Source organism: Camellia sinensis, chromosome 1 (assembly GCF_055761805.1).
Source record: "Camellia sinensis isolate YWXY chromosome 1, ASM5576180v1, whole genome shotgun sequence".
Classification (NCBI taxonomy): Eukaryota; Viridiplantae; Streptophyta; class Magnoliopsida; order Ericales; family Theaceae; genus Camellia; species Camellia sinensis.
The window spans coordinates 246,539,697-246,563,714 of NC_138961.1; the positions used below are offsets into that span (position 1 = coordinate 246,539,697).

At 42.9% G+C, this 24,018-nt stretch overlaps 1 protein-coding gene across 3 annotated transcripts; it reads right to left on the bottom strand.

Annotated features, from left to right (window-relative positions):
* Nucleotides 1-95: 95 nt before the first annotated feature.
* On the bottom strand, nt 96-5,452 carry LOC114272194 (Transducin/WD40 repeat-like superfamily protein). Of its 3 annotated transcripts, XR_003632582.2 has the most exons (17): nt 5,224-5,449; nt 5,018-5,130; nt 4,823-4,931; nt 4,649-4,713; nt 4,145-4,183; nt 3,612-3,708; nt 3,444-3,531; nt 3,003-3,066; nt 2,430-2,506; nt 2,235-2,316; nt 1,886-1,965; nt 1,616-1,700; nt 1,452-1,520; nt 1,306-1,373; nt 1,173-1,221; nt 592-1,097; nt 96-499 (listed from the first exon to the last, which is right to left on the bottom strand). XR_003632582.2 is itself a non-coding variant. In XM_028213854.2 (16 exons), the coding sequence occupies exons 1-16, from the start codon at nt 5,348-5,350 to the stop codon at nt 720-722; spliced, it is 1,590 nt and encodes a 529-aa protein (XP_028069655.2). In that variant the 5' UTR covers nt 5,351-5,449; the 3' UTR covers nt 96-719. The 3 variants fall into 3 exon arrangements, 2 of the variants coding, with proteins under 2 accessions (XP_028069655.2, XP_082756834.1); XM_028213854.2 differs by having other exon boundaries at nt 96-1,097; XM_082900708.1 differs by lacking the exon at nt 96-499 and having other exon boundaries at nt 606-1,076; nt 5,224-5,452.
* Nucleotides 5,453-24,018: the final 18,566 nt, after the last annotated feature.

The following is a 24,018-nucleotide window of genomic DNA, read 5'->3' on the forward strand; positions in this document are numbered from 1 at the left end:
GACTTGTGCCTCTGGAAATTGAATATAATGATGGGATTAATGCTTTAAAAATAAAAATAATAGTAATAAAAAATAAACCTTCAACACATGCCAAATAAAACCAAATAATGTATTCATTCCATCGCATCTAAATAAGAATAATAATACATCACCACAGCCATATTGGAGGATCGTGTGACCCATATGGTTGAACAGTCGGCCATCATGAACCTAGCTGTATACAAGTTTAGAGCACCCAGAAAAAGTCTGTAAATGTGAACTTCATGAGTATGAAAGATCTATGTGAATTCCCAAAAAAAAAAAAAAACAAAAACGAGCTCTTTTTGGTAAGATACAAGTGAATATCTGAACATCTTCGAAAGTATATGACAAATGCTTGTCTTTGTTCTCTCAAATAACACTAATCTGAGAAAATGTGACAAAAGACTGAAGAATTTATGTCAGCTGGATGTCTCCCTGGAGGAACTTGTGTTGCCCACTATACAGTTCAAATGCATGCCTGCAAAATGGCAAATCCAGAAGCAGTTTAGTTTGCCATGCGATTGAAGTGTTCTGTGATACCAAAAAAATTACAGATACAGAATACTGTACTTGCTCCAAATTAGTTGAAGAACGGGCCTGTTCACTGTCTTCCCAAGCAAAATAACTCATGATCAAATTGTATGCATTTGTAAGAGCAGTCACCATTGTACTATGTATGATATGAATTGCAAAGGGTATTATGAAGCTGCTACAAAGTAATCTCTAATTGTCTTTCTTTTCAAAGACAAAGGCGGATTTAGAACAGAAGACGGGCTCTTTAATGCAGCTTCAGGGGACTTCTCAAGGGTGTCTTGTGAATATAGTGACAATTTTTTCTTTTGGGATTCAGGTGTACCAAATTCAGGCTTTGTATTTGTGTTTATATTGGGTGAGTTGATTTGGTGCAATACTTCATTTGATGAAGAACTTGCAGATCCTTTTTCAAGTCCCGCTGGTTCTTCATCCATGAAAAGCTTTTTGCATTCCATGGTTGGTAGCGCTATTACTCTCCTTCGGATGGAAGATGGAGATCTAGTGCTAGAGTAACAACTGTTCTGGATATTCCAAAAGCACACCTACATCAGGTTAAAGATGTCATGACATAATTGTAGACATGTTCTCATATGAGCTTCATTGATTGCCTTGCTTACCGTGAAATCATCTGATGAAGTTGCTATTTTCCCTACCTCAGATTGGCACCTGCAAAGAAAAAAAAAGGTTTGAAAGTTGTTTACATGTTTGTTTGAGGGCAATTTAGGATCATTTGGATAAAGAAAAATATACCAATCTACTGCTGTAACTTCTCCATCATGGCCTTTCAGTACGAGAGGATTCGCTTGAGGTTTATTCACCTGGGTTGACACAGCTAGTTAATATTAGTCCTAAACAAAGGCAAACTCAGATGAAAGATCCTTTTGAAAGAGACCAACCTGCCATATGTAAGCATTTCCATCACCAGAACCACCAAGTATGTGAGCCGCATCAGGACTTAATGCTGACTGCAATTACATAAATAAGATCAATGCGTGAATAGGCTGGCCCACCTTTTTGCCAGTGGAGTAATCAGTATTTGGATTCATAAAACAAAGCTAACCTTTACAAAAAATGATTCAATGCGGCATCCAGAGAAAGATTTAACAGGACCCTTTTCAAGCTGGAGCACGTTATAGAGGTATATTCTGGCAAAAACAAGATATCACATGTTTCAATTTTATTTATTTATTTTTCTCTAAATTTCATCTGTGGTTATCATTTAAAGCAAGTTTGGATTGGGAAACTAGGACTGAACCCAAACTCAAGGTTACATTTGCAGATATTCATTCAGTTTGTGAAGAAACATACTAATTAGAGAAGTGAAAGATACCTGTTATCCATGCATGAAGCTGAAATATACACTCCATTTAAATCTTGTGACAGGCTAGATATGCCATGCAATCTTCTTTCCTGGAATGGCAAATTTAATTAGCAATAGTTGGTTGGTCTTTAAAGAAAGGAACTGAATATTTTGAATCTATTGAATTATTGAATGCGATTTTCGTTGACATTCATTTACTTTAGTGGAATAGACCACTACATTCTGGCTATTATGAAACATCATCTTTGTTCATCAATGTTGAGCTCACTGAAGTGAGCAGTGAAGTTGTGAACCTCAATTCCACTGCACAGTGAATACATATGGTAAATTAACATTTTGTTATGCATGTCAAACTAACCTTTTCAGTTGACAACTCATGACTAGGACATGCCTGAATAACTGGGCCTTTGAGGTTTCTGATATCCCAGAACTTTACAACACTGAAATTAATCATTAAACCAAGTAAAATAAGTAGATAATTCCACCAAATGAGCATTATGGCATAGCTTCAACCTAAAGAACTTAACATTTAATATTATGAAATATTACGCACTTGTCAACTGCTCCAGCAGTAGCAACTGAAATTTCATCTTTTAGGTAAAGAACTGATGTGATACTCACGGAAGCAGCCTGAAAGAAATGAAGCTTTAGCAAACATACAATGGGGGTGTTTGGGAACTCAAGAACAAATAGCTTCAAATAATACCCTAACCAATGATTAAAAAAAAAAAGGCTCGGCAGTGGGGCAGTCTACACTGTCACGTTGACAGCAGTGACAGGCTACCACTGTTACAATGGCAGGCAGTCCCATTGTTGGTAAATGACAATTTTGCCCCTTTAGACCAATTTTAGAAAAGTGAGATTAGGGACAAATTTGTCATTTCAATCTCAAATATCATTTCAAACACATTTTTTAATATAATAATCAACCAAAAAACTCAACCCAACTTCCCAAACATAAAAACTAAATAATAATGGCCTACTAAAATAGTTAAATAGCCATAAATAGCCAAAAAGCCTACTAAAATAGTCAAACAGTCAAAAAGCCAAAAAAGTAATCACTTCCCAAACACCCACAATATAATGGATTTAATATTTTGCATGTAAATATCATTGCCAAACAAACCTTGCAACGCCTACCCCGCCTTCCGTGAGGTGAAATATGAGCCTCTCGAACCTCATCAGGTGAACTGACAAAGTAGTCAGAAATTAGATTTATATGAATGCAGTAAGTTTGGAAGGATAAATTTAAGATGGGCTAATGCACCGTAATTTTTTCAAGGACTTCACTAATTTACATGCAAATTTAATGAGAGAATTTAAATAAATAAAAAAATTGAAGATCTCATCATGCAATGAGGAATGCTTTTACATAATTCCATTGAACATTCAAAAGATGTAAAGGTATGCAGAAGCTTTGTTCCATGCTAAATGTGCTTAAATCTAGTCTACATACATGGATGAAAGATGTATAACTCTATCATATATTGTTTAGTATAATAAATAAATAAACTACTACAAAAAAAATCCTGGTATACTCAAGCAAGTAAAGGAATACAAAACTTACATTACAAATAACTTCCCGTTTCTACCTCTAGAGCATCTCAAGTCCCAAAGCATAAATGATCCATCTCTTGCACCAGAAACAACAAGGTCTGTTGGATGGCAAGCAAGAAACAGTAAAAAACAAACTCAGAAGGATACCAAAAACAAGAAAACAAAATCAGCAACTTACCAGGGTTTGTTGGATGAGAACAGATGGATTTCACGCTTCCTCTGTGCCCTAACAGTGTTGCAATACATTTCTTTTCTTGTGCATCCCATACCTTTATCTGTCCACAAGCAAAAGGAATATGTAATTGACCAATAAGCATGGAATGATTATAAACTAAATGCAAGTTGTTTGCGGACTATAATTTTACCTTCTTGCTGATTTTACTGATGTGTTATCATTTTGAATAACATGAAGCCTTATACTTTAGTCCTTGGACACAGGATTTTTTTTTTTTTTTGAACAAACATGGGATAATTTAATTTGGCATAATTTGGTTTCTTAACATAACCAGTACTAGGGTCTGATTTGGTCGCATAAATAGACATAAATACAAGTACTTGAAAACATAGCAATGGCATTGTTCAAAAGTAATATTGATCCGAGCAAACAATAATTACTAGAATTAGATTAAGTTAGCATGCATTTATCATGTCCGATCATTACCAAGTAAAATGCCATTTAGGCAAATGATAAATTCGAACATTGTCACTTACACTGTGATCACCTGAAGCTGTCAGAATATTATTATCTTCCTGCACAAATTCAAACCGTAACTAATGTTAGAAAATTACTAAAGGAGGCCAAAAAGGAGCAAGACTATTCAACATAGGTTTTTTTTTGGTATCTTCGCTATTGATTCCCACCATTTATTCATAGCATTTAATCAACTCTGAGAAATAAATCCCATTCAGGCTATCCCAGTGAAATTTTAAAATACCAGTGACATGGAGAATAGAATATAAGATAGGGTATAGTGACAAACTTAGAAGCATAGCATCCAATCCAGTGTTTTGGATGGTCCTAGAAGCATCAAAAAATATATTTTGACAATAACCATGCCAATATCAGATTGAAAACTTAATGCCCAAGAAATATAAATGCATGGATCAGCACATTTAAGACTAAGATGAATATTGAACAGAGCATCCCCATTTCAAGTATTTAATGCACAATTAAAAACAGTAATCCACTCGCAAAAACTGGAAATCATGAAATACCTTGATCCAGCATACATCGAATATGGCATTTTCATGAGCAACCCATTCGTCAACCCTAGCTTTTTCTGCAAATTAGTGGTACAGATTTCAGTACGCCTTGAAAAAATATATAATAATCCCTACAAAAAACTACAAATTAAAACCCTTCAACAAATTTCTATGAATTGATCTTGCCTGAATTTTCTTGGAAAGTAGACGAAGAAGAAAACTTCAATCGAGTGTTGAATAAGCTAATATACCCATCCTCGTCGGTCACAGCAATAATATGAGAATTCTTACTTGTCTGTAGATTAATTTAGGTTACGAAACTTGAATCTGATTCTGAACATCAAAAATCATAAATGTAAATTGGAATAAATGAAATTTCACCTTGCAAAAAGAGAGAGCCATTGGAGGTCTGTGATCGCCGTTGTGTTCGACAACCACAGCTCCGGTTTGAGTGAATTTTGACAAATCATTGTCAGGATACGGTCTCTTGCGAACTGAAAAAAGCAAAGCTAAACCAAATTAAAGTGTAAATTCGATTGATTTGTGTGTGTTTGTGTATATATGGAAAGAGATAGAGAGAAAGGAACCTCTGAATCCATTAACTTCTCTTGATCTGATATCTTGAAAGAATGACAGCGATTTGGAGCTCTCCATTTGCGATGGGGAATAGAGTACAGAGATTATAGAGAGAGAAGGAGAGAAGGGAGAAGACATATGTATATATTTTTTAATTAGCGGGGTGTTGCTTGCTTGACATGGCGGGAAAGTTCATTTTGATTTTACGTGGTTGGCGGTAAGGCTACCCAGCCTTTTTTTTTTTTTTTAATTACGCTTACCTCCTTTGATATTTTCAATAATTATATAGATCTCCACTTTATTTTCTTAGCATAACATTAACCCCCTTTGGAAAATGAGAGATTTTGGGTGTGTTTGGTTTGTGTTTGGTTTGTGTTTGTAGAGTAATTTTTGAGATAAAAAGCACGAAAATTTGTTTGGTTTGCCTTTTTTCAGAACAACTCCGCTACGTAACTCGAATGCGTGAGAGATCGAATTCTCCGAAATCCCAAAATGATGTCGTTTTGGGATTTTTATTTATTTTTTCTCTTTTCCTTCTCGTTTGTTTGAAGAAGAAGAAGAGTCTGAAACAGAGGAAGAAGAAGAAGAGGAGAGGAGAGAAGAAGAAGAAGAAGATCTGAAATCAAACTCATTTCCCTTCAACCACAAAATTGAACACAAAATTGATTCAATCACAAAATTGAACACAAAATCAAAATCAAACTCACCCACAGATATGGATCATCATCAACAACAATAACATCTTCATCAACATCACCATTATCAACACATCATCTTCATCTTCAGAGCTAGAAGAAAAAAAAAAAAAAAAAAAAAAAAACATAGTCTGAAATCGCACTCGCCCCTCCATCACCGTCGCCTCTCTCTCTCTCTCTTTCTCCCTCCTCCCTGTGTGTTCAGCTATAAACGAGAAAAAAAAATTCCAAAACGACGTCGTTTCATCAATTCGGGCCATTCGGGGAAAAAAATTCGAGCTATAAAACATTTTTTTTAAGAAATGGTTTTGAAAATTTGTTTTGGAGAGAGAGTTTTAAAAAAAATGATTGATTTAATGTGTACGAGAGAGAGTGATTTTGGAAAGTAGGTAACTAAACAAAATTTTGAGTTTTTTTTGAAAAAATTTGTTTGATTTTATTACTCGTGAAAATTTGTTTGTAGAAAAAATTTTTCAAAATTTTTTTTGAAAAACAAACCAAACAAGGCCTTTATTTATATCACTTAAATTTCTTATTATAAAAACATGTGTGTCTGTGTTTTTTTATCCATATATATATAAAAATTATTTTGGATACAATTTTGACAGCTTGTTATCATGATACGAATATAATTGTGATTACATATTATCAAGTGAGAGGGTAATTTTTGGTGAAAATTGGGCCGAGCTATAACATGAACTTTATGGCCCAAAGTATGATGGACTGGGAAAAAAGGGCCGAGAAGTTACTCCGGCCCGAGAGAGATAAATTACTTCGGTCAAAAGAGATGAAGTTACTTCGGCTCAGGAATTGTAAAGCTACTTCGGTTTAGACAACTTGAGTTAGTCCGGTCTCCGAGTTATTCCGGTCATGACGAATTCTGGATAGATCGGTCAATGCCTTGCTACTCGGTAGCTCGGTCCCAACATATCATGGTTCATACATGGGAGAACCGAGATACGGAGTAAAAGGAAGGACCGAACTAAGGATAGTTCGGCCTACCTTGTGACTCAGCTTAGCCAGTTTACTTCGGTCAAATGGTAGTTCGGCCGTAGTAAAAACCATCCCACTTGGTTTAAGCAGTGGGGGGGTGTAAAAGGATAAGCATTATCCTTTAGAAGTATGAATCCTAGGAGGACTCTGCATGGAGAAATAAAAGTCCTACTAGGATTGGGCCACTCAAAACCTATAAAAGCTTACAAGCATCACCTTGGAGGAGGTAACATAACACAACATACAATTTTTCTTCCTAAACACATTGAGCTTTGTCTATTTGTCAAGTTTTCTGACTTAGGCATCGGAGAGGTTTCCGGCACACACCCGCCGGCTAGCTCACGTTTGTGTTTTCAGGTAACAAAGCGACGTCATACGGAGGAGCGTGGACTTAGTCAACAGGATTATACGAGGAGAATTATTTCTTCCCCGTACAATTGGCGCCGTCTGTGGGAACAACAGACAAGAACAAAACCTCTTGATTAAAGCTTCTCCCCTTTACATTCAATGGCACACATTGAAGAATTGCCGCAGTCCGCCGTCGACGGACTAACTCCAGAAGGGGGCGCAAGGCGTGAAGGATTACCTTCTGTCCCTCCCATGGCGGACTTGGAGCCCCAACGACATACCTCCAGGAGGGATGCTAGGAGAAGGCGGAATAACAGCCCCCATCGCTCTCATTCACAAAGTCCAGACAGGCAAAGACGGAGGATTGACCCTCAAGCTCTGAAAGACCGCGTGAAAGAACAAGATGAATTGATAAGAAAGATGGCGGCGGACATGGAGGCCTTGAAACGCCAGATGAAGAAAAAAGAAGTGGCGACAGGAGAGAGGCGCAGAAACAAGACGCCCCCTCGCCACTCAGAAAATCGTAGTAGGAATACTACACCCTCACAATGAGAGAGCAGAAGCCTCAGGACAGGCGACACTCAATCATGGTCTTCCAGAACTCATCACTCCAGGACTGAGAGGACGAGATCTGAAAGGTCATACACTGAAGGAAGCACATATTGGCCTTCACATTCGCACCAAACCAAATCTAGACAGACAGAATTACCCAGATCATCCGACTTACGAACCGTGCTCGAAGAGAAAGCACGATGCAAGGAGGATGCTAGGGCAAGGGATCCACATAGAGTTTCAGCCTTGCAGCGGTTGGCTCCTCGGACGCATGGAAGCGTCGAGGTGGGAATGCCAATACCGCGCCCTGCCTATGAACCGACGGACAAGGCATTAGCAAGACTGCAGACTTCACCGTTTGTTCCAGCGATCGAAAACGCGCCCCTACCATCAGGCTTCCTTCAGCCGAAATTCACCACATATGAAGGGAAGACGGATCCCTACTCACACTTGAGCCACTTTCGCCAAGTCATGGCTGTATACAGACGAAACGAGGCCTTAATGTGCATACTCTTCCCAACAAGTCTTGGCGACCTAGGCTTGACTTGGTTTGAGAAACTCCCAGAAGGCAGCATAGCCTCTTGGGCACAATTAGCAGAAGCCTTTGTGACAAGGTTCCGAACAAACACTAAAACCCCGGTGGAGATCGATCAGCTACTCTCCATCGACATGGGTGATAAAGAGACCCTAAGATCCTACAACAGTTACTACTGGGAGACATTCAATCAGATTGGGGACTGCCCCACCAATCTCTCGCCATTGCACCGTATAAAAGAGGCCTTCCAGTTGGGAACAGACTGAGGGACTCGATCACCATAACGCCACCCCTCACTATGGAAGCCCTGATGGAAAGAGTGCATCAGCACATTAGGGTAGAAGAGGATGGCGCACGAGCCAAAGCAAAATCTAGTGCGACCGCAGTACCAAAAAAGAAGACCTCAGCAAAGGTCAATACAGTAGATCGTCAGAGCAAAAACGGACGTAGCAGACGAGATAACGGAGAAGACCCTGATAAAAGATGGTTGAGAATCCGTACTGCCATAACCACGGTGTTCAAGAAACCGACATATCGGATTCTTAGCGAAATAAGAGATGAGCCTTTCGTCAAGTGGCCAGCCAAGCTAGGAGAAGCCCAGAATGATTATGACGAAAGATCGCGGTGCACCTTCCACAAAGAAAAAGGGCACCGCACTGAGAATTGCACGCCATTGAGACAACACTTGGAAGAGTTGGTGGTAGCAGGCCACTTGGATAAATATATTGAAGGAGGGACGCAACCAGCCCCCCAAGATCACAATAACCCCAACGGAATACCAATCGACGCCCCACCTCAAGGCATTATCAATGTAATACATGGAGTCTTTGAACCTGAGCGTGTATGCGAGCTCAGGGGATCAATCAAGAAGGCTGAGCACTTTAGAGAGGTGTTAAGTGCACAACCTGCCATCAAGAAGGGGAAGACAGAGGCAACAAATGTTATGTCTTTTTCGGATAAAGACTTGGATCGAATATACTGTCCTCACAATGATGCTCTGGTCGTCACTCTCCGAGTCAAGGATTTTGACGTCAAGCGGATTCTGATTGACCAGGGTAGTTCATGTGAGATCATGTACTACGACACATTTAAACAACTAAAACTACAAGACAAAGACTTGACGCCTGCAGTATCTCCCCTAATTGGATTCAACTCCATGCCAGAATGGCCCGTTGGCAAGATAATTCTTCCGGTCAGAGCAGGAAGCGTAACAAAACAAGTAGAGTTCTGGGTGTTGAAGGTCCCCTCCACTTACAACATCATCTTGGGCAGAACATGGCTGCACGCCATGCGTTCGGTGGCGTCATCCTACCACCAGGTAATGCGGTTCCCCAACGACACCAGTATAATTGAAGAAGTCTATGGAGATCAGATCATGTCAAAACAATGTTTCGCCACGGTAAATGACAGCCGCGCTGCCAAAGGATATGTTCATTCGGTGGAAGAACCAGAAAGTAATGAGCTATTCGCAGATGTCGGCAAAGTGGCAGATCAGAAAGCAGTGGAGGACTCAGTAGAGGTAAAAATAGATGAAAAGAACCCGGATAAGTTCTTTTTGCTTGGCTCGTCGTTATCCAGCACTGAAAGATTAGAGATCTTGGAATTCTTGACCTCTAACATCGAAGTGTTCGCCTGGATGCCCTACGACATGCCAGGCATTGATCCAAACTTCATCTGTCACCAACTCAATGTCCACCCATCCGCCAGACCAGTCATTCAGCGCACTCGCAGATCGGCACTTCACCATGCCGAAATAGTGGCAGAAGAAGTAGGTAACCTGCTGGAGGCAGGAGCAATTAGAGAAGTGCACTACCCAAGATGGATTTCCAACACCGTCGTAGTGCCAAAAAAGAGTGGTAAATGACGTGTCTGCGTCGACTACAAAACAGTCAACAAGGCGTGCCCAAAAGATAGCTTTCCTCTACCAAGGATAGATCAACTGGTAGACCTAACGGCAGGGCACAATCGACTTAGCTTTCTGGACACATACAGAGGCTACCACCAAATCGCCATGCATGAACCAGACCAGAAGGTCACATCCTTTACAACACCAAGAGGATTGTACTGCTACAAGGTCATGCCCTTTGGCCTAAAGAACGCAGGGGCGACATTCCAACGGATGGTCACCAAGATGTTTGAACCATTGTTAGGCAGAACAATGGAGGCTTACATCGACGACATGGTGGTCAAAAGCAAGGATGAGAATGACCATCTCAGGGACTTGGGAGAAATGTTTGAAGTCTTGAAGAAACACAAGTTGCGCCTCAATGCGTCCAAATGTGCATTCGGAGTGGGATCTGGCAAATTCTTGGGCTTCCTTGTGACCAACCGGGGTATAGAAGCAGACCCCTCCCAGATCAGAGCAATCCAGGAGCTGGAGAGACCAAACTCAGTCAATGAAGTGCAGCATCTCACCGGCATGGCGGCTGCACTCAATCGGTTCATAAGCAGATCGTCAGACAGACTACGACCATTCTTTCAAGCTTTAAAGGCCAAGTTTGAGTGGGATGAAGAATGCGACCAAGCTCTGGAAAGCTTGAAGGAATACATGTCTTCCCCACCTCTGCTTGTTACCCCAGTCCCTGGTGAAGAACTCTTTTTGTACCTGGCAGTCTCTCAGCACGCAGTTAGCGCAGTGCTGGTTCGTGCAGAAGGAATACAACACTTGCCCATCTTTTATGTCAGCAAGACATTGTTGGGAGCCGAAACAAGGTACTTGCCCTTGGAGAAACTAGCATTGGCATTAATGATGGCCTCTAGAAAATTGGCACACTACTTTCATGCCCACACCATAGTCGTCCTTACAGCTTTTCCACTAAAAGCTTTGTTTGAAAGGGTAAACTTTTCTGGGCGAATCTTGAAGTGGGCAGTAGAGTTGGGACAATTCGACATCAAGTTCCAACCCAGAACCGCAGTAAAGGCCCAGTCTTTGGCAGACTTCGTCGCAGAGTTTACTCCTGGTAGTCATCATATCTGCCCAGTCGACCTAACTGACACAACCGAACTAGGGATGGAAGTTGACGCCGGAATAGCACAACCCCTAGCAGTAAGCACTCAGCCAGACTCCAAGGCAGACCAGACTAAAGACAGTAAGGAAAAAGCAAACCAAGGCTCACCAACAGTCCAACCAGATGGCGAGGGGCAGACAACAGGCATGGACCTTGAAGAAAACACCATTCTTGACCCCACGACATCATCTGACCCCTTCACTTGCTGGAAGTTGTTCGTTGGAGGGATGTGGAAGCTCTTTGTGGATGGAGCATCCAACCGGCATGGTGCAGGACTTGGCATAGTCCTCATCTCTCCAGACAGCCTGGTTGTAGAGCAAGCAATCAAACTTGGCTTCCCAGCATCCAACAATGAAGCGGAGTATGAGGCGCTTCTCGCAGGACTCAAGTCAGCACATTACATGAAGGCCACCGAACTAATGGTCTACAGCGACTCACAGCTGGTGGTAAATCAAATTTCTGGCGACTACGAAGTAGGGCTGAGCAAGGAATCCGTGAAATCCGTAATCCGATCCAGTCCAGTCCAATCCGATAGGTTTGGATTGGTTTTTTGAATCCGTGGTTCGGTTCCGGATTGAATAATTAAAAATCCGTAGTTCACGGATTGGTTCCGGATTGAATCCCACGGTTCCGGATTGGAACCGATCCGGACCGTATACAAATAGTCTATATTTTTATTATACATCCTCCCCCATAGTATCTTTTCTTATTCTATGTAAAATCTAAACTCAAACCTAAAATCGTATAATATCTTCTTTTATTACTTTTGTTTGTTAGTTTTAAGTTTTAATTTGCAATGGTCTAAATACTTATGGTGAAACCAGTTTTCTTATGGTTGTTTAAATTCTAGAACAGTATGTCGTTATTATAGAAAAACATGTTGCTATTATAGAACTAATATAGCGCTATGTTTATATTTTTATGAAATTCAAGTGTTATATATATATTTTTGTTATTTAATTATGTGAATCCGTGGTCCTAAACCGATCCAATCCGTATTTAAATGGATTGGTTCGGATTGGTTCCATGATTTAAACGGATTGGATTGGTTCCAATTTTTTAGGAACCGTAAATAACGGATTGGTCCTGGTTTTATCCCAATCCGGTCCAATCTGGACCATGCTCACCCCTACTACGAAGCAAAGGATGATAGGATGGCCAAGTACCAAGAATTGGTCAGAACAGAGATCAAGAAGTTTGATGTAGTAAGGATAGAACAAATCGGCAGGGAGGAAAACACCAGAGCAGACGAACTAGCAGGCTTTGCCTCAATGGCAGATGCATGCACCCCTCATCCGTTGCTCATTGATTACTTACCAAGACCAAGCATAGAAGACCCCGAAGCGGAAGAGGTATGTTGCGCAGAATTAGGGCCCTCTTGGATGGATCCCATCATCTTATTCCTAAAAGACGGCATCCTACCGGAAGAGGAAAAAGAAGCCAACAGAATAAGAGCGAAGTCGCAGCGATTTTGGCTATCTCCATCTTTGGCATTATACAAGAAGTCATTCTCAGGGCCTTACCTAAAGTGCGTTCATCCCAGCAAAGTGGAAGCATTCTTGTTCGAAATACACGAAGGAGTGTGCGGAAGCCATCGGGGGGGAAGGTCGCTAGCTTACAGGGCCATTTCGCAAGGTTATTGGTGGCCATATATGCAGGCAGACTCAGAGAAATATGTGAAGAAGTGTGAAAAATGCCAGAAATTCACACATCAAATACATCAACCAGCTAGAGAACTCCTACCATTGACTAGCCCATGGCCTTTCGCAATGCGGGCTTGGACATAGTAGGACCACTTCTAACAGCACCCGGCGGCAGGAAGTTCTTTCTCGCAGCAACAGACTACTTCACAAAGTAGGTTGAAGCAGAAGCATTGGCATCAATTAAGGAAAAAGATGTAAAGAAGTTTGTCTGGCAAAACATCATCACTCGATTTGGCATACCAAAGGCCCTAATCTCAGACAATGGCACTCAATTCGACGGCAGAATCTTCAGAGGCTTTTGTGAAGAGTATAAGATAGAGTTCTACAATTCTACACTGGCATATCCTCAAGCGAACGGCCAAGCAGAAGCATCAAATAAAGTCGTCTTGGATGGACTTAAGAAAAGACTAAAGAAGGCAAAAGGCAAGTGGGCGGACGAACTTCCTCACGTTTTATGGGCTTACCGCACCACACCTCGACGATCAACAGGAGAGACACCATTCTCCTTAGCCTATGGAATAGAAGCAGTAATCCCACTGGAAGTTGGCCTCCCCACAATTCGAAGCGAAAACTTTGATCCAGACTTAAATGGAGAAGCCATAACATTGGAACTCGACCTTGCAGAAGAAAGAAGAAAAAAAGCACTGGTTCACATTGCTTCATACCAACGAGAATTAATTAGAAAGTACAACAAAAAGGTGCATCCAAGACAATTCAAGATCGGCGATTGGGTACTGCGCAAAGTAATGGGAAACACCTTGGTACCAGGAGATGGCAAGTTAGGGCCAAACTGGGAAGGTCCTTACAAAGTGGTTGGGATAGCAGGCAAAGGGGCATACCACCTAGAAGACAAGGACGGCAAAGCAATCCCTAGGCCATGGAACACGGCCAATCTCAAGTTATTTTATTTTTAGCTTTTTCTCTTTCAAACATATGTAATTTTCTCTTTCCTCAATAAAACAATCAATTATTTTTTAGCATGAGTTGCTCTTTGTAAAAGTTAGTTTTAGTGAAAATAGGAATATTACAAACCTTTTTATTCCAAGTTAGCTGGAAAAAACTAACTTAGAGGTTGGCTGGATTAAACCAACACCCTTCCTAAGCCCAGGATAAGGATCCAGGCTGCAGGACGTTTGGTCGGAATAACCAAACATTGTTCTAAGTTAGCTAGAAAAAACTAACTTAGAGGTTGGCTGGAATAAACCAACTCTTAGTACTTTTTAGCCAAAGTATGGGTATGGCTGAAAAATGGTTGGCTGCACTAAACCAACTCTTGGTACTCTTCAGCCAAAGTATGAGTATGGCCGAAGAGTGGTTGGCTGGAATAAACCAACACCCTTCTTAAGCCCAGGATAAGGATCCAGGCTGCAGGACGTTTGGTCGGAATAACCAAAACAATGTTCTAAGTTAACTGGAAAAAACTAACTTAGAGGTTGGCTGGAATAAACCAACTCTTAGTACTCTTCAGCCGAAGTATGAGTATGGCTGAAGAATGGTTGGCTGGAATAAACCAACCCTTGGTACTCTTCAGCCGAAGTATGAGTATGGCTGAAGAGTGGTTGGCTGGAATAAACCAACCCTTGGTACTTTTCAGCCGAAGTATGAGTATGGCTGAAGAGTGGTTGGCTGGAATAAACCAACCGTTGGTACTCTTCAGCCGAAGTATGGGTATGGCTGAAGAATGGTTGACTACAAACAAACTCACTGTACTCCTCAGCCAAAGTAATTATGTCGGCTAAGGAGTGGTCAGATGGAGTAAACCAACTCTAAATACTCCTCAACCGAAGTACCTATATCGGCTAAGGAGTGGTTGGCTGATAAGCATAGTTAGTTTAACCATTAAAACCGGAATGGCAGTTGGAACAATAGAAGACATCACAAGTGCAAGCACACATCAAAACCGGAATAAGAGCCAAACAAAATTTTCATTCATTAAAAAAGCAAGTACAGAGGGGCATAGCCCGGTTACAAAGAAAAGATAACAATAAAGAGAAAGAATCAAGAAAAAAGATCTTCAATTTCGGCGTCAAAGGCAGCGTCGACATCAACTTGAAGATCGGTTTCAGGCGGAAGGACGTTTTCAGTCACAAGAGTGGTTTCGGTCGGAACCACGGTTTCACCTGGTTGTTCAACAGTTAGATCTTCCACCGTGGGCTCCGACCGAACTACCTGATCTATATTCGTAACCGGAGTATCCTCAGGGGCAGAGTCTTCATCAGAGTCTGAGCCCTGAAGAAACTGCTGCTGCATGGCATTTGCATATTCCATAAGGGAGTTCGGTATAAAGTAGGCTGGAGGGTTGAAAACCTCGGTCGGTGGATCATGACCGAGCTTCTCAACGGCTCCCCTCCAGCCGCACTTAAAGAACAGATCCTTGGCTGCCCCACACTGTTTGACATATATATCCTCTGCTTCCTTAAAGCCTTTCTTTTCGGCTTCTTTTGCGCTCTCCTTCGCCTGGGATATTTCGGCATCCTTCTTTCTCTCAAGCTTTACCAGCTCATGCAGGTACTTGTCTTTCAGAGCAATGGCAGCCTTCTGTTTTTCGGGTTCGGCCGAACTAACCAGTCCGGTCAGTCTGCCGATCTCACCTCGTAGCTCGGCCATTTCCTTTCTGTCCTCCTCCAGCTCGGCCGCTTTTGCCTCAGCTTCTGCCGCTGCTTGCCTTGTTACTTTTCTGAGCTCCAGCACTTTCCGATGAGTAATCTGGTTTTTCTGAATGGCCTGACAAAGCAAAAATTTCCTTTTAGCCGAAGTAAAAGTTGAAAAAAGAAAAGTAGACAGAGAGGCGACCGAAGTCACTTACCAGAATCATGGATTTTGTCATTGACCGGATGGCCTTTAGTTCGGTGTTCAGTTGTTTTTGGTGGTGCTCCATGTCTTTGCGGAGGCACACACCCTTGGCCAGATTGATGGCCAACAAGTGGTCTTTCTCAGCAACAACCGAGTCTGTATCTCGGATGTCTCGGTCGTTGAAGGTAAGTTTTGGGGCCCAGCTGCCGGTAGTTCGGTCAGAAGGTTCTGGTTGAGGGCTCGGTGGCAAGCTCGGCAGAAGTGCGGGTTCTGCTTCATCAACCAAAATTTGTTTGGTTTCAGCAGTCCGGGCGCGCTTGGTTCGGCGGGAAGAGGACGGCTGTTGAGAAGGGAGGGCCACAACAGCAGGTTGCGACTGGCTAGGTGGCGTTACTTCGGGCCTGGTTGTCTCGGTTAAAAGTGCCCTGACTCTGTTCCTTTTCACCATCTCTTCTTCGGCTGTCAGTGGGATCAGTCTAATCTCGGGCAAAGAGGGGTCCGGTTCTGGGGCGTCTTCAAGAAGAAAGTCAGTTACTCTGGCTTTCCGGCGACCGCTGTATCGGTAGGTCGGCTCGAATTGCAGCAACTTGGCCCAACTACGTTCAGGATACCGTAGTGCGGCTCGCAAAGCTGCAAGATTTGGATAACTGTACAAGGAATGAAGGTGAGCAGAATCTACGAAAAAGAGACAACTGTTAGTTCGGTTGATAGACTAGCAAAACCGAAATAAAAAAATGCAAGGAACAAGACCGAAGTTAAATTACCGGGCTCCCCTTTTTTCCAATTTATAGGTCGGCCAGGAATTTGGGCTTGAAAATCCTCAAAGTTCCCAAAGACCCAGAAAAAGTCGTCGTCATTTACGTCTTTGTCCGGTGTATATTTTATTATCTTCTCTCGGCGACGGCGTATCCTAAGGTAATAGACCCACCCATCTTCTTTTGAGCCGATGAAGTATTGATGGAAAATTTCGGCCAGGCCAAGATTTAGTCCGGTTTGGCGGTTTAGTTCGGCTATTCCCATAATGATGCGGTAGGAGTTGGTGGACAGTTGGGTGGGGCATAACCTGGTCTGCCTAAGGAATTCACAGATCAATGATTGAACCGGAAACCGTAGTCCGGTTTCTATGATGGATAAAAGGGTGAAGGGGACGAAGCCTTCATTGTCCCAGGGAATGACGTCCTTTTCGGCCAGGACCAGATGGACGTCGTCAGGTATTTGGTAGTCTTTCCTGAATTCGGCTCGGCTGCCCGGAGTATTTACTAAGTATCTATACTTCCCCATCTACCGTATAATTTAAGAATAAGTTATTTCAGTGCAAATATTGTGCTCAGTAGCTCGGTTGAGCGCACGCAGGAGTGCCTGGGCAACCTAAGTCTGCAAAGTAGAAAACGCGGGTTAAGCACAGATCATTGGACCGTGCTACAAAATAAAAGCGAGGTTAAAAAGTCCTACTTCGGCTTTACGGGCGGGTTCTATCTCGGTTCAGCAAAAAATGCTTGGGAGCTCGGTTTGAGCAAGGTTCTTATTAGCCAAAACTTGGCAGGCATCTCGGCATACTGGCTTTGGAAATAATTTTGTTAGACCAGTTCGTCGTCTAGGGACAGCTTTCTGAGTTCGGTCTAGAAAACTAAGAAAGCTGGCTCAGCCCCAAAGGCCTAAATCGGTTGAATTAGGAGTTTTGTTATTTCGGTTGAGCCTCTAGGGGCAGCTTTCTGAGTTTGGTTTAGAAACTAGGAAAGCTGGCTTAGCCCCAAAAGCTTAGCTCGGTTGAAGATCGAGGTTCCTTATTTATTAAAGTCAAACTTCGTTCGGTGGGCTTATCTCGGCTAGAGTTATTCAGAAGTTGATAACCTACTGAAAGTACTGATTTCTGGAGTTCTAGTTCGGTTATTATCTAAAGTGATCTGCCTATATAGGACAAACAGTATCCTAGTTCGGTTGCTACATGATTTTGGATCCAAGACCAGTTTTCTACAGAATATTTCATATACGCATGAGTTCTACTGATTTTCTCATAAAGGTACAGAAGCGAAAACAAGAATAAACAGGCACGTTTTCGCAAAAAACATGGAAAGCAGAAAAAAGAACAAAATGGGTTTCCTGAAGCAAAACAGAGGAAGAAAAACTAGAACTCCAGAAATCAGTACTTTCAGTTCTAGTTTTTCTTTTTTCAACAAAGCAAAAATTTACTTTTGCTCCAGAAATCTGGTTTTTCTGGAGGACTCTGCATGGAGAAATAAACAGGCACTTTTCTTTTTTCAACTTTTACTTCGGCTAAAAGAAAATTTTTGCTTTGTCAGGCCATTCAGAAAAACCAGATTACTCATCGGAAAGTGCTGGAGCTCAGGAAAGTAACAAGGCAGGCAGCGGCAGAAGCTGAGGCAAAAACGGCCGAGCTGGAGGAGGCCAAAAATGAAATGGCCGAGCTACGAGGTGAGATCGGCAGACTGACCGGACTGGTTAGTTCGGCCGAAGCCGAAAAACAGAAGGCTGCCATTGCTCTGAAAGACAAGTACCTGCGTGAGCTGGTAAAGCTTGAGAGAAAGAAGGATGCCGAAATATCCCAGGCGAAAGAGAGCGCAAAAGAAGCCGAAAAGAAAGGCTTTAAGGAAGCAGAGGATATATATGTCAAACAGTGTGGGGCGGCCAAGGATCTGTTCTTTAAGTGCGGCTGGAGGGGAGCCATTAAGAAGCTCGGTCATGATCCACAGACCGAGGTTTTCAACCCTCCAGCCTACTTTATACCGAACTCCCTTATGGAATATGCAAATGCCATGCAGCAGCAGTTTCTTCAGGGCTCAGACTTTGATGAAGACTCTGCCCCTGAGGATACTCCGGTTGCGAATGTAGATCAGGTAGTTCGGTCGGAGCCCACGGTGGAAGATCTAACTATTGAACAACCAGGTGAAACCGTGGTTCCAACCGAAACCACTCTTGTGACTGAAAACGTCCTTTCGCCTGAAACCGGTCTTCAAGTTGATGCCGACGCTGCCTTTGACGCCGAAATTGAAGATCTTTTTTCTTGATTCTTTCTCTTTGTTGTTATCTTTTCTTTGTAACTAGGCTATGCCCCTCTGTACTTGTTTTTTTAATGAATGAAAATTTTGTTTGGCTCTTATTCTGGTTTTGATGTGTGCTTGCACTTGTGATGTCTTCTATTGTTCCAACTGCCATTCCGGTTTTAATGGTTAAACTAACTATGCTTATCAGCCAACCACTCCTTAGCCGATATAGGTACTTCGGTTGGGGAGTATTCAGAGTTGGTTTACTCCATCTGACCACTCCTTAGCCGACATAATTACTTCGGCTGAGGAGTACAGTGAGTTTGTTTGTAGTCAACCATTCTTCAGCCATACCCATACTTCGGCTGAAGAGTACCAAGGGTTGGTTTATTCCAGCCAACCGCTCTTCAGCCATACTCATACTTCGGCTGAAGAGTACCAATGGTTGGTTTATTCCAGCCAACCACTCTTCAGCCATACTCATACTTCGGCTGAAGAGTACCAAGGGTTGGTTTATTCCAGCCAACCATTCTTCAGCCATACTCATACTTCGGCTGAAGAGTACTAAGAGTTGGTTTATTCCAGCCAACCTCTAAGTTAGTTTTTTCCAGTTAACTTAGAACATTGTTTTGGTTATTCCGACCAAACGTCCTGTAGCCTGGATCCTTATCCTGGGCTTAGGAAGGGTGTTGGTTTATTCCAGCCAACCACTCTTCGGCCATACTCATACTTTGGCTGAAGAGTACCAAGAGTTGGTTTAGTGCAACCAACCATTTTTCAGCCATACCCATACTTTGGCTAAAAAGTACTAAGAGTTGGTTTATTCCAGCCAACCTCTAAGTTAGTTTTTTCCAGCTAACTTAGAACAATGTTTGGTTATTCCGACCAAACGTCCTGCAGCCTGCATCCTTATCCTGGGCTTAGAAAGGGTGTTGGTTTAATCCAGCCAACCTCTAAGTTAGTTTTTTCCAGCTAACTTGGAATAAAAAGGTTTGTAATATTCCTATTTTCACTAAAACTAACTTTTGCAAAGAACAACTCATGCTAAAAAAGAATTGATTGTTTTATTGAGGAAAGAGAAAATTACATATGTTTGAAAGAGAAAAAGCTAAAAATAAAACAACTTGAGATTGGTCGTGTTCCATGGCCTAGGGATTGCTTTGTCGTCCTTGTCTTCTAGGTGGTATGCCCCTTTGCCTGCTATCCCAACCACTTTGTAAGGACCTTCCCAGTTTGGCCCTAACTTGCCATCTCCTGGTACCAAGGTGTTTCCCATTACTTTGCGCAGTACCCAATCGCCGATCTTGAATTGTCTTGGATGCACCTTTTTGTTGTACTTTCTAATTAATTCTCGTTGGTATGAAGCAATGTGAACCAGTGCTTTTTTTCTTCTTTCTTCTGCAAGGTCGAGTTCCAATGTTATGGCTTCTCCATTTAAGTCTGGATCAAAGTTTTCGCTTCGAATTGTGGGGAGGCCAACTTCCAGTGGGATTACTGCTTCTATTCCATAGGCTAAGGAGAATGGTGTCTCTCCTGTTGATCGTCGAGGTGTGGTGCGGTAAGCCCATAAAACGTGAGGAAGTTCGTCCGCCCACTTGCCTTTTGCCTTCTCTAGTCTTTTCTTAAGTTCATCCAAGACGACTTTATTTGATGCTTCTGCTTGGCCGTTCGCTTGAGGATATGCTAGTGTAGAATTGTAGAACTCTATCTTATACTCTTCACAAAAGCCTCTGAAGATTCTGCCGTCGAATTGAGTGCCATTGTCTGAGATTAGGGCCTTTGGTATGCCAAATCGAGTGATGATGTTTTGCCAGATAAACTTCTTTACATCTTTTTCCTTGATTGATGCCAATGCTTCTGCTTCAACCCACTTTGTGAAGTAGTCTGTTGCTGCGAGAAAGAACTTCCTGCTGCCGGGTGCTGTTGGAAGTGGTCCTACTATGTCCAAGCCCCGCATTGCGAAAGGCCATGGGCTAGTCAATGGTAGGAGTTCTCTAGCTGGTTGATGTATTTGATGTGCGAATTTCTGGCATTTTTCACACTTCTTCACATATTTCTCTGAGTCTGCCTGCATATATGGCCACCAATAACCTTGCGAAATGGCCCTGTAAGCTAGCGACCTTCCCTCCTGATGGCTTCCGCACACTCCTTCGTGTATTTCGAACAAGAATGCTTCCACTTTGCTGGGATGAGCGCACTTTAGGTAAGGCCCTGAGAATGACTTCTTGTATAATGCCAAAGATGGAGATAGCCAAAATCGCTGCGACTTCGCTCTTATTCTGTTGGCTTCTTTTTTCTCTTCTGGTAGGATGCCGTCTTTTAGGAATAGGATGATGGGATCCATCCAAGAGGGCCCTAATTCTGCGCAACATACCTCTTCTGCTTCGGGGTCTTCTATGCTTGGTCTTGGTAAGTAATCGATAAGCAACGGATGAGGGGTGGATGCATCTGCCATTGAGGCAAAGCCTGCTAGTTCGTCTGCTCTGCTGTTTTCCTCCCTGCCGATTTGTTCTATCCTTACTACATCAAACTTCTTGATCTCTGTTCTGACCAATTCTTGGTACTTGGCCATCCTATCATCCTTTGCTTCGTAGTCGCCAGAAATTTGATTTACCACCAGCTGTGAGTCGCTGTAGACCATTAGTTCAGTGGCCTTCATGTAATGTGCTGACTTGAGTCCTACGAGAAGCGCCTCATACTCCGCTTCATTGTTGGATGCTGGGAAGCCAAGGTTGATTGCTTGCTCTACAACCAGGCTGTCTGGAGAGATGAGGACTATGCCAAGTCCTGCACCATGCCGGTTGGATGCTCCATCCACAAAGAGCTTCCACATCCCTCCAACGAACAACTTCCAGCAAATGGAGGGGTCAGATGATGTCGTGGGGTCAAGAATGGTGTTTTCTTCAAGGTCCATGCCTGTTGTCTGCCCCTCGCCATCTGGTTGGACTGTTGGTGAGCCTTGGTTTGCTTTTTCCTTGCTGTCTTTAGTCTGGTCTGCCTTGGAGTCTGGCTGAGTGCTTACTGCTAGGGGTTGTGCTATTCCGGCGTCAACTTCCATCCCTAGTTCGGTTGTGTCAGTTAGGTCGACTGGGCAGATATGATGACTACCAGGAGTAAACTCTGCGACGAAGTCTGCCAAAGACTGGGCCTTTACTGCGGTTCTGGGTTGGAACTTGATGTCGAATTGTCCCAACTCTACTGCCCACTTCAAGATTCGCCCAGAAAAGTTTGCCCTTTCAAATAAAGCTTTTAGTGGAAAAGCTGTGAGGACGACTATGGTGTGGCATGAAAGTAGTGTGCCAATTTTCTAGAGGCCATCATTAATGCCAATGCTAGTTTCTCCAAGGGCAAGTACCTTGTTTCGGCTCCCAACAATGTCTTGCTGACATAAAAGATGGGCAAGTGTTGTATTCCTTCTGCACGAACCAGCACTGCGCTAACTGCGTGCTGAGAGACTGCCAGGTACAAAAAGAGTTCTTCACCAGGTACTAGGGTAACAAGGAGAGGTGGGGAAGACATTTATTCCTTCAAGCTTTCCAGAGCTTGGTCGCATTCTTCATCCCACTCAAACTTGGCCTTTAAAGCTTGAAAGAATGGTCGTAGTCTGTCTGATGATCTGCTTATGAACCGATTGAGTGCAGCCGCCATGCCGGTGAGATGCTGCACTTCCTTGACTGAGTTTGGTCTCTCCAGCTCCTGGATTGCTCTGATCTGGGAGGGGTCTGCTTCTATACCCCGGTTAGTCACAAGGAAGCCCAAGAATTTGCCAGATCCCACTCCGAATGCGCATTTGGACGCATTGAGGCGCAACTTGTGTTTCTTCAAGACTTCAAACATTTCTCCCAAGTCCCTGAGATGGTCATTCTCATCCTTGCTTTTGACCACCATGTCGTCGATGTAAGCCTCCATTGTTCTGCCTAACAATGGTTCAAACATCTTGGTGACCATCCGTTGGAATGTCGCCCCTGCGTTCTTTAGGCCAAAGGGCATGACCTTGTAGCAGTACAATCCTCTTGGTGTTGTAAAGGATGTGACCTCCTGGTCTGGTTCATGCATGGCGATTTGGTGGTAGCCTCTGTATGCGTCCAGAAAGCTAAGTCGATTATGCCCTGCCGTTAGGTCTACCAGTTGATCTATCCTTGGTAGAGGAAAGCTATCTTTTGGGCACGCCTTGTTGACTGTTTTGTAGTCGACGCAGACACGCCATTTACCACTCTTTTTTGGCACTACGACGGTGTTGGAAATCCATCTTGGGTAGTGCACTTCTCTAATTGCTCCTACCTCCAGCAGGTTACCTACTTCTTCTGCCACTATTTCGGCATGGCGAAGTGCCGATCTGCGAGTGCACTGAATGACTGGTCTGGCGGCTGGGTGGACATTGAGTTGATGACAGATGAAGTTTGGATCAATGCCTGGCATGTCGTAGGGCGTCCAGGCGAACACTTCGATGTTAGAGGTCAAGAATTCCAAGACCTCTAATCTTTCAGTGCTGGATAACGACGAGCCAAGCAAAAAGAACTTATCCGGGTTCTTTTCATCTATTTTTACCTCTACTAAGTCCTCCACTGCTTTCTGATCTGCCGCTTTGCTGACATCTGCGAATAGCTCATTACTTTCTGGTTTTTCCACCGAATGAACATATCCTTTGGCAGCGCAGCTGCCATTTACCGTGGCGAAACATTGTTTTGACATGATCTGATCTCCATAGACTTCTTCAATTATACCGGTGTCGTTGGGGAACCGCATTACCTGGTGGTAGGATGACGCCACCGAACGCATGGCGTGCAGCCATGTTCTGCCCAAGATGATGTTGTAAGTGGAGGGGACCTTCAACACCCAGAACTCTACTTGTTTTGTTACGCTTCCTGCTCTGACCGGAAGAATTATCTTGCCAACGGGCCATTCTGGCATGGAGTTGAATCCAATTAGGGGAGATACTGCAGGCGCCAAGTCTTTGTCTTGTAGTTTTAGTTGTTTAAATGTGTCGTAGTACATGATCTCACATGAACTACCCTGGTCAATTAGAATCCGCTTGACGTCAAAATCCTTGACTCGGAGAGTGACGAGCAGAGCATCATTGTGAGGACAGTATATTCGATCCAAGTCTTTATCCGAAAAAGACATAACATTTGTTGCCTCTGTCTTCCCCTTCTTGATGGCAGGTTGTGCACTTAACA

What these genes read in the sequence shown, in the direction of transcription:
- LOC114272194 (XM_028213854.2), bottom strand. Translation starts at nt 5,350, where the DNA reads ATGTCTTCTCCCTTCTCTCCTTCTCTCTCTATAATCTCTGTACTCTAT. An exon ending in GGCGGGGTAGGCGTTGCAAG is followed by an intron (nt 2,507 to 3,002) that starts GTTTGTTTGGCA and finishes CATTTCTTTCAG; the next exon opens with GCTGCTTCCGTGAGTATCAC. An exon ending in GCTTCATGCATGGATAACAG is followed by an intron (nt 1,701 to 1,885) that starts GTATCTTTCACT and finishes TGTTTTTGCCAG; the next exon opens with AATATACCTCTATAACGTGC.